Below are 10,801 nucleotides of genomic sequence, written 5' to 3'. Positions count from 1 at the left end.
ACAGGTTGCTTCGGCTCCATTAATGTTTGAATCTAATTGTTATTATGGTCTCGGATAATCTGTTCATTTAGATTCAACTTGAGATTATGTAGCATGTACATTAAGATTCACACACAAACACGTACCCGACTCCGATTAAACGCAGTCGGTGAGAAGCTAACAGGCATAGGGAGGCGGTGAGAGAGAAAGAAACATGTAGAATGGCTCACCGGAAATGGCAGATACAGAGGAGGTGGTGCAGCCGGAGACGGTGAGGGAGGAAGAAACATATAGAACAGCTCACTGGAAATGGCAAATGCAGGGAGGAGGTAGGGCTGCCGGAGACTGATGGAGAAATCGGTTGATGGAGGAAGAAGGTGAAAGATAGATATGCATGAGAAACGTGAGGGTAGGTAAGAGTTAATAGTTTCCTTTTTTTTTTATAATTAAACCTACAATTAATAAAATAAATATTTTCTAAACTACCCTTAGTGGGTAAATATTTTTTTTCAGTCACAAGGCTTTAGTAAAAAAACTCCCAAATTCAACTACAAATTAATCTTTCACTAAAACCATTTTTAAAGTAACATAACCTGTTTCGTTTTCATATTACTTTCAAATATTCTAATATTTTTTTTAAAAAAAAATAGTAGGTACTTATTAATTATTTACATAAGACAAGTTAAAACTTGCATGTGGGATGTTCATTCACAATTCACACCATCCTCTTTCCTTCTGATAATGCATGCATACATATTTTCCTAATTACAAAATACTTCTGTCATCCATTCTAAATATCTATCATTGGATCAAGTATTTATTTTTATTTTTTTTAGTTGTAGATGGATTATATGGAAAAAGGAAATGGCTCAAAAACAAACGGCATTGCCTTGCATTGAAAAGCCAAAAATGCAAAGGTCTTTTGTTTTGAGTTGAGACTTGAGACTGACTCTACATATATCTACACATAACATGAAAGCAACACCATAAAACCCATTTTACAACTCTCATTAACTCCCACAACACAAAAGTATCTGTTAGTCGAACAATATCTCTCCCTTTTTGTTACTGCACTTAGAGAGATAATGCAACCTAAATCATTTGCATACCGTCTTCAGCTTCTTTGCTGCCTGTGCAAACCCTACAATCACCTGCAACTCATCCAGTGTCTTCACACAACACCACAAATCTCTGTTAGTTATTTCGACAGAACAGAACAGGACAGAACAAGCTTTCTACGACTATTTTATTTTTATATGATGAGGTTGAGAAGGGCATTCATGTCTTTTTCACAAACAAGATATCGAGAATTAATCCATGCCCTAACTTAGTCCACTTTTTTGGATGGTTGATCTCATAAAAATCCTTATATTTTATGTTTTTTTTCGGATTAAACCTCAAATTTATTTTTTTTGCATGAAAAAGACCTTGTATTTTTTTCTTTTTTTCCGATCATTTTTTTTCAAAAAAGGTCAACCTCAAAAACGACCTTATATTTTTTGGTTTTTCCAGATTAAACCTTGAATTTTTTTCATTTTTTCCGAAAAAACCCTCAAGTTTGTATTTTTTTTCCAAAAAAAACCCTCGACCTTCTAAATGCTTCAAATAGACCCTCAACTTTTTTCAGTTTTTCTTTAAAAAAAATACACATTTTACATTATTTTAAGGAAAAAAAATGACTAAAAGGGCCAATCGGAAAAAATGAAAAAATACAAGGTGTTTTTCAGGAAAATAAATAATTTGAGGTTTAATCCGGAAAAAAAAAACACAAAATATAGGGTCTTTTTTTAGATTAATCCTTTCAAAAAAATTGTAAAACATGAGGGTTTTTTCAAAAAAAACTAAAAAGGTTGAGGGCTTATTTGGAAGCATTTAGAAGGTTGAGGGTTTTTTCGGAAAAAATAAAAATAAAAAAAATACAAAGTCGAGGGCTTTTCGGAAAAAATGAAAAAATACAAATTCTTTGTCACGCAAAAAATAAAGTTGAGGTTTAATCCGCAAAAAAGACAAAATACAAGGTCTTTTATGAGATTAACTTTTTTTTGGATGGGACAAAATTTAAAAAGTTGTCTCAATTCTAGACTGTCATGTCATGTCTTTGTTTTGTTGGGTACTACATAACAAATTGGGCCTAATAGAGTTTTCCAATCTTTGTGGGCCTTAAAAGTGAGCCCAATAATATCCATACCTCACTAGTTACAAAAAGCTAGAAAATACCTGTGACATGAAATGCCTTTGAACAATGTCAACAAGTTGCTCCTTCGACGGATTCGGGATCGCACCCGCCTGAAATTTACACAAATATCAAAATTTGTCATTATACATTTATATACATATTCATATACTGAATCTGCAAAAAAATTATTCTTTCAGCAACTCCTAAACTGGCTATACACTCACAAGGAGCCTCAATCCAAATTGGAACTGAGAGTCCCACACTATAATTTCTTATATTAATTTTACTCACAAGCTTAAAGTGTCGCCAATATCTCCGCAAGGCAGCCATCTCTAGTTTGCTAAGATCAACCTTCTGAAAAAAACGTTACAAAATAAAAAGATTACTTTTACAACAACCTGTGAGCTGGCTCACCCAGTCCAATAAAACATCATGTGAGATGTAAATCAAGTACACAGATCCCAGTGTCCAAAAGAAGCTCAATTCATATTGGAACTGAAACTCTGACACAGTTGAATTTTTGACCATTGATGGTAAAGTTGACTTACCACGGACCCACGGGAAGTTGTAAAGGAGGTTTTGGAGTGTGAGTCACAAGATAGAGACCGGCTAACGGTCTTATGTGACGACCCGGATGATTTATGAGGGCGGTTTCTTGATCGATGCGACTTTTGGGTGTCATCAGATGCTGAAAACATGGATTAAACACAACACAATTATTTTTTCTGGATGTGGGCCCACATGGACAACCTTAAAGGAATGCATAATAGAGTTTATAGCAAGGAGTAAAATAGCTAAAAGTACAACCATGTGCCTAAGGTATCCAATGTAAAAAAAAAAAAAAAAAAAAAAAAAAAACTGCAAAAAGATTCAAACCCATCAATAAAAAAAGACACTTTTGACATTGGAAATTTACAAAATTGACAATTTTGCCCTTTTGGGTTCAAGATTTGGAAGTTACCCAGATCAGAGCTGTTCCAATGTCCATTTTCGAATTCAAGATCATCGTCTTCTTCGTTACCAGTTGGAGCTTCAAGCACACTTAGAGCGTTTCTTTGCAGTTTCACCTCTATTCCATTTGTGAGGACCTAAGATAATACGAACGATAAAATTTCAGGATTTTAGGGAGAATTTGATCTTCATAGCTAGATTAAAAGCTTGTTTTTTTGTAATCGAGATTTGTAAGAATTTGGATAAAGTATTATCCGTATTCATCTTTAGGATAAAAGATGCAGAAATGAAAGCGAATGTTCATAGAACTCAATAATGGAGCACAAAAAACCCTAATTTTTTTTAAATTAAATATTCAGATAAATCCAGGAAAATCAGAAGATGGATCACAAGAAGACGACCAAAATGACATTAAAAGTCAATGATGGAATTAATCAATGTTGAATAAATAATTAATAGAACCCGAATTGAAAATTGCGAAGAAATCTTTAGATCCATTGACTCGAAACCCTCTTTAAATTAAATAATCCATTTAATCCCAAAAATTTCAAATCAATGATCCTAGCTTCAAATTAGATAAACCCCAATTCAAAACAACAAAAACCCAATTGAATCGCATTACAAAACTACATTCAAAATCACTGTATTCGATTTCAATCGTATCGACAAAAATTAAAAATTACCAGCCAATGCCAGCCTCCGAGACCAACAGCCTTCTTCACAACACCTTGTAGCCCAACAAGAACAGACTTCGTACGGTTGTTTCCGGTGACCACCACTTTAGTATGGCGGGGCAGTACGGACAACTCTTCCTCACTGCTATCTCCGCCACCACCACCACCGCCACAGCTCTGGAATTGAGCAGAAGTAGAAAACCCACAAGCACCACCATTATTCACATAACTCTCCTCCATTGCTGCTTTTTTTTTTCTTACAGCATTATCCAGAAGATACAAAAAAAAATCCAAAGCAACAGTAAAATCAGAACGATTACCAATCAAAATTATATGTAACGGAAAGATCAAGCAGTGAGGAATTGGAAATTGATGACATCTGGAGGGTGTAAGCAAGAAAATAATGACAAAATTGGGGTTTTTCAGGGAGTGAGAAAACACATGAGCGAGAGAGGTGAGAGTGACACACAGTACGTGTGTGTATGTGTGTGTTCTCGTTTTTTTCTTTTGCTTTGGTGGTGATCTGAATCCCGACGAGATGGAATTGACGAATGAGAGAACGCCACGTACGAAGAGAGATGGTTGATTTCCGGTGGCGTGATGCAATAATGCAATACTGCTTAGCGGTTTTATTGTTTGTGTTAATATCAACTTTTGACTCTTTGACTCTTGTTTGTTTAAAAGCAACGAAGTGGGGTCATTGTTTAATTACAATAATGTCCTTTACCATAAACCCATTAAAATCAATAAATTATAAACTTGCTCTCTACATTATATTGGATATCGTTTTTGTCTTCATATAGATTGATTTTCAAATTTTAAATAAAATATAAAGACCATACAATTACAACGATATTCTGACAATTCGAATTTTTGGACTATAGTTATAATTATTTATAAAATATATGGATCAAATTTTGTAATTTACTCTATAGTTTTAAATAATTGATCATCTATCTACATTTTCATAGTAGTTTAGAAGAGTCAAAGTTTTATTTATTATGTTAACATAAATAATCAAAATTGAGACAATAAACCGACTGAAAAGAACTTACATATTTCCTTTTTTAGAGAAAAAGTGATGCTTTCAGGCTTTTCCAAAGGAAAATGGCAATTTGGTAAATTAAGGATTAAATGAGGGTTAGGGGGAACAGTGAACCGCAACACCAACATTTCAAAACATGGGTCCCATGTCGGCGTGCGTCTGTCTCCGTATTAACATTACAGTACTTTTCATTTATGTTAATTGCAAATGAGCCCCTTTATTTAAGTTTAATATCACTTCAAATCTCAGGGTTTTTATTATATGTCCATGTATTGTCTATTTGTTTGATATTGTCAAAATCGAAACAAGTGTTTTTTTAAATAATAATTATAAATATTTAAAAAAAAATCGTTTTCTTTTGGAATGTTTATTATGGAATATATATATATATATATATATATATATATATATATATATATATATATATATATATGAGAGTTAAATTGAGAAAAAAAAAACAAAAAGGTTGAGAATGGGGGATTCATTCTCAGACACTCATTTATTTTTGCTCAAAAGCTTTCGTCGTACCAGCAGAAATGGGAAAGGAATAGACATGTGTTTTCCAACAAAACATGTTTCCTTAAACTATGTTAATCATTACTTTAATATATACAAAAAACATAGTTTTTTCGTTTTTTTTTTAATTTTTAAGAAGCTATTTTTATCGTAAATTTTTTTAAATATACCAAAATTCATGATTTTTTATTCTCTACAAATAGACATCCATATTGATATAGTTTTAAGATAAAATAAAAAATTTGTTTTTTTTATATTTTCAGCTATCGTTATTCATAAGTGAATAAAAATGAATCAGGTTTTTACTACAGTACATTCGTTATTCAGTTATGAATAAAAACTATGATTAATTTTTTTTTTTACAATTTAAGTATCATTCATATATGAATATATCATATAATAAACATAGTATATTCATATTTAAATATTAAACAATGCATTCACTAATGAATATTACATAGTAATTCACTTGTAAATATTAGATGGTATAATCACTTATGAATATTAGATAATATTTTCATATCTGAATATTACATAGTATTACATGATATATCACATGTGAATATTACATAGTATATTCATTTGTGAATATTAGATGACATATTCACTTATGAATATTACACAATATATTCACATATGAATATTACACAGTATATTCACATATGAATATTACAAGGTATTTTCACAAATATATATATATATATATATATATATATATATATATATATATATATATATAATTTTTATATGTTATTCACATATAAATAACATACAGACTTGCATATTTGTTTTTTTGTTTTAATAATTATATACTGAGAAAACATATTCATATATGAATATAACGTGGTAATTTAGTTTATGCATTTCATCAAACAGTTGGAGTGCATACAATTTAACTTTTTTTTAAAATGTTAAAAACATGATATTTGGACTATTTAAATCTTACAAAAGAGTAGATTGATAGAGAATTATATGAAATTTTTCAAAAAAAAAACGATTTGATCTTTTTCTAACCTCAATTTTGAAGTTTTATTTGATAATCGATGTTGAATGAATGATATGAAGTGGACTTTTGTTGATTATCGATGACGTTGATCTAATAACGTTGGGAGTATAATTATTCATAGATGTTGAAGATTTGATCGTATTCAAGCACAATTGAAGATTGGATTAAAAGAACCAAAAATGAATTTTTGTTATTAACTGTTGAATCGTGTTGATTATTGACGAAGATCGATGATTGATTAGCACTGGATGATGTTGATGATGATTTAATTGAAGAAATCTGGATGATTATTGAAAGTTGGAGAAAAAATTTGAATGATGAACAATGAATGAAGGTTGTTATCATATTTACAAGTTTGTCACTGTGTCTTTTTATGCTTAGATAAAATGAGTGGCTGAGAATGATTCCCCCATTCTCAACCTTTTATATATATATATATATATATATATATTAAATATTTATTGTGTGGATATAAGAATTATTATGGATCAATCATTTTAAATTTAACTAATTTGAAATTTAATTAATAGATAATGGTAAATTAGTAATCTTAAATTTAATTAATAATATTAATTAATTAAATCAAATACTAATCCTTTCTAATTATGGTTAGTCGCCTTATTTTTCTCTCAAACCCTATTTATCTTTTTAAAACTCGCCGACCATCCTCACGTTACCTCCCCCAATTTGACGAACACTCATATTTCCCCTTCTCGGATGCTTTGTCGCTTTTCTCAACACCCCCCACCCATTTGATTTTCGTTTCATAAAATAATGTTCATATTGATGGCAACATCACCCTCAACGCTGATGATGGTAGTGAGGAGCCCTAGTAAGTCTTTATTCTCTCAAAACGTATATTAAATAATGATGATGGATAACTTTTAATCACTATATATAAGTAGTATTGGTTCGACGTAATTGTAATTTGTATATGTTTTCAAGACCTACATGTTTGACCATCTCGCCTTGCCTTGTCAGTGATTATATCATGTGTATACATCTAATTTAATGACAAAACTATAAAAATGATTCATGTGGTTTAACAAAGGTCACAAACTCAGTCTCTGCTAACTTTTTTGATGCAAATAGTCTCTGTGTTTTGCAAAAGTTGCACAGATGGCCCTTTTTACTAACTTCGTCCATATTTAGCCGTTTGCCTATTGTTGGATTAGTGTTTAAGTCCGTAACTATATTTGGTATGTCCTTGACCCGATTGTGCATGGTCCTTTTGGGTTGCCTTCACCAAAGCAATTGAATAGGATGATTTATATAGAGAGTGAGGTTATTATGGTTTATTAATATATTATATGAATAATATATTAAAAGAGAAATCATGTAATTTAATTAATACTGGTCAAGAATTAGTTAAGAATTAATTTTTTGGCTAAAGTAGATTAATTAAATAATGGGGACTGGAACTGTCAATTATAAGATAGTTGATTTTGAGCTATGAATCCTTATGGATATAGAGGGGACGAAATTTAGAGTGGAAGCTCACTCTAATTCCGTCCAAGGGGCCTTATTCCAGAAGGTTTCTTGAAGCTGCATAGGGCCTAAGTCATCCAATTAGGGTTTTGACTGAAACCCTAGCAGCTCAGCCATTTAAGGGACTCCAAGGCTACAAATTTCGGCTAACCAAGAAACCCTAGAGTTCCTAAGAGTCGAAATTATGCCTCTATCCTTCGCTCTTCTAAATCATCTTCTTGCCTTGGTTTTTGTAAGCCATTAGAGGTATTACATTTGTGATACTAAGCTCTTGAAGATTGAAGATTCTTGCAACTATTGAAAGGTATCATCTAAACTTGTTTTATTATAGATCTCATTTTCATAGTATGCTAGATTAGGGTTTATAAGCTTTGGATGAATTGCATGTACAATAGAGAAACCTAGATCCAAAGCTTTAGGGTTTTGCATGTGCACATAGGATGTTCTTTTACTCAAAACCCATCAGTGGTATCAGAGTCTTGCTTGGTTTCTATTGTATTTGATGCATGGTGTATTTATGCATTGCTTAAAATCGAATTTTATGCTATCTGCTTGATAGACTCATCGAGCCCTATGAGGTACTCGACGAGTAGGAGGAACTCAGCGAGTTTTGTAACGGGTTCGGCGAGTCGGGCTGTCAGACAGAGGGAATTTCAGGATTTTTGCTTATTTTGACTTGTGATAATTACCATAATTGTTTCTAATTAATAAAATACAAATTTTATTGATTCCTTATGATTATCTTTGTCAAAATAAAAGATTTTTGTCATTTAATTAGATAATTAGTACCTTATTTGATAAATATTAATTATTTGAATTATTTGATCAATTATCTTGCATGAAATTGGATTAGGTCAAAATTAGATAATCACCAAAATTAATTGTTTAATTGTTTGTTTGAATTTTGATCTAGATAGTTTTGAAATGTTTCAAACATTTCCCTCAAGTTTTGGAATTTAAATTGTTGATTAAAAGTTTAATTTTAAATAATTAAATTCCAAACCCTAGAAGCAAAGGTGGAAAAGGGTGACTTGATGTTTGTCATAGATCAATAGAGCGTGTGTGGCTAACCGGCACATTGATTAGGTGACTGTAACATTGGGGGCACCATGTATATTTGCATGGTTATTCACACCCTATTTGTGATCATCGGTATCCCACTCACAAACTTGAGGGGCATATCGAGATTTAAACATGTTATTGAAAAGTTCAATGAATATCAAAGGATCTCAGAGTTTCAATACATTTAAAACTTAATTGCTTTTGTTTTTCATGGTGGAAATTAGTGAATCGCCATTCACTTACCTTCAAATTATTTGTTGTTTAGATTATGACATCCCTCTTTTAGATTGCAAATAATGTTGTTGGATACTAGCCCTAATTTCTCATTTGGGTGTTTAATTGGGGATTCTTATCTAATCAAATGTTGTCTTTTCTCCTTTTTCAGATGTCTAACTCGAACAACAACAACGCTTCAGGATCAACCTCATACGGCTCGTTCTCACTCATGAACTTGTGTGGGAGGGTGATCTTTGATGGGACCAATTTTAATGATTGGATCTCAGAACATCTGAATGGTTACTCGCTACGAGGACAAGGAGTATGTCCTCGACAAAGAGCTGAAGGAGGTGAACGTCAACACTGCTACTCCCGAGGAGATCGCTGCCTTCGAGGCCTATGAGCGAGATGCTACAAAAGTCCATTGCATCATGCTCGTGACAATGAGTACAAAACTCCAGAATTCCTACGAGGACTACTATCCATATGAGATGCACCAGGATTTGATGGATCGGTACCACCAGAGTGCCAGGCAGAAAAGGTACGAGATCATCACTTCGATGATCACAACCAATATGAGAGACGAAGAGTCTATCATTGCTCATCTGCAGAAAATGCAGAGGTATGTCGAACGTCTGCTGAAGTTAAATGTTAACTTCGATGAAGAGCTGGCAATTGACATCATTCTTCATTCTTTGCCACCCCTCTTCAACCAATTTCGAATGACCTACCACATGAACAAAGAGGAGGTCAGCTTGAGCAAGCTTCAAGGCTTGTTGAGGACTGCTGAGAGCAACCTCAAGGATAAATCCGTTGCATCGACTCCCGCTACAGTTGCCCCCGTCTTGGCTATTGGGCAGGGGAAGGGTAAGAAGAGGAAGGCTCCTTCAAAGATGCAGAGTGTTATCACTGCCACGACAAAGGGCACTAGAAACGAAGCTTCCCGAAATATCTGCAAGATATAAAGGATGCAAAGATCAAGGCGTCCTACACATGTATTTATACTATTCAATCTAATGATTCATCACATGCTATTTCTTGGGTTCTCTATATAGGGTGTGGTTTTCACATTTTTTCTGATTTGCACGACCTAAGAAGAAATAGGGATGTGGAGCATGGGAAGATAAACTTGATCGCGGGGAACAGAAGATTGTCGCTTGTCACCAAGATTGGAGTTTACTCTTTAGTGCTTAGAAATGGATTAGGACTAGATTTGAATAATTGTTGCTATTCATCAGAAATGTCAAGAAACATCATTTCTTTTCATGGTTTGTTTAGACAAGGATTTAGATATTCATTTGATAATGAAAAGGGTTCCATTAATGCTTATCTTAATGGTGTTTTCTATTTGAAGCATCGCCTTGTAATAAAATATATGAAACTGTGATGGTTGTAGACAACTTAGGAAATGATGTGTTGCATGTTGACTCTTCCAATAGTTTGGATAAAGCATGCTTGTGGAATTGTCGTCTTAGACATGTCAACAAGAAACACATAGCCCAACTCCAAAAGGATGGAGTGTTGGAGTCATTCGACCTTAGGGACGATGACGTGTGCGAATCTTGTTTACTTGGAAAGATGACCAAGTCACCTTTCACTGGTACTTGTGAAAGGGGTGAGGGTTTATTGGATCTCATACACATCAATGTGTGTGGGCCATTTAGATCCACCACAAGGGATGCGAGCCG

The 10,801-nt window shown here is 33.0% G+C and overlaps 1 protein-coding gene across 1 annotated transcript; it reads right to left on the bottom strand.

Moving 5' to 3' along the window:
* Positions 1 to 844: 844 nt before the first annotated feature.
* Positions 845 to 4,384, bottom strand: LOC145096796 (uncharacterized). The gene is made up of 6 exons (XM_079034150.1): positions 3,790 to 4,384; positions 3,117 to 3,243; positions 2,704 to 2,843; positions 2,447 to 2,509; positions 2,197 to 2,265; positions 845 to 1,148 (listed from the first exon to the last, which is right to left on the bottom strand). Exons 1-6 carry the CDS (start codon positions 4,018 to 4,020, stop codon positions 1,077 to 1,079), a joined length of 702 nt encoding a protein of 233 aa, XP_078890276.1. The 5' UTR covers positions 4,021 to 4,384; the 3' UTR covers positions 845 to 1,076.
* Between the last annotated feature and the right edge of the window lie 6,417 nt (positions 4,385 to 10,801).

This window comes from Lactuca serriola, chromosome 4 (assembly GCF_051521515.1).
Source record: "Lactuca serriola cultivar US96UC23 chromosome 4, Lser_US96UC23_V15, whole genome shotgun sequence".
NCBI lineage: Eukaryota > Viridiplantae > Streptophyta > Magnoliopsida > Asterales > Asteraceae > Lactuca > Lactuca serriola.
The sequence above is the reverse complement of the archived record's forward strand: the minus strand, read 5'-3'. Positions and strand labels throughout refer to the sequence as shown.

Coding starts and splice junctions, on each gene's coding strand:
- LOC145096796 (XM_079034150.1), bottom strand. CDS start 4,020: ATGGAGGAGAGTTATGTGAATAATGGTGGTGCTTGTGGGTTTTCTACT. Junction 3,244..3,789: donor TCGGAGGCTGGCATTGGCTG/GTAATTTTTAAT, acceptor GTATTATCTTAG/GTCCTCACAAATGGAATAGA. Junction 2,844..3,116: donor TTGGAACAGCTCTGATCTGG/GTAACTTCCAAA, acceptor CCATGTTTTCAG/CATCTGATGACACCCAAAAG.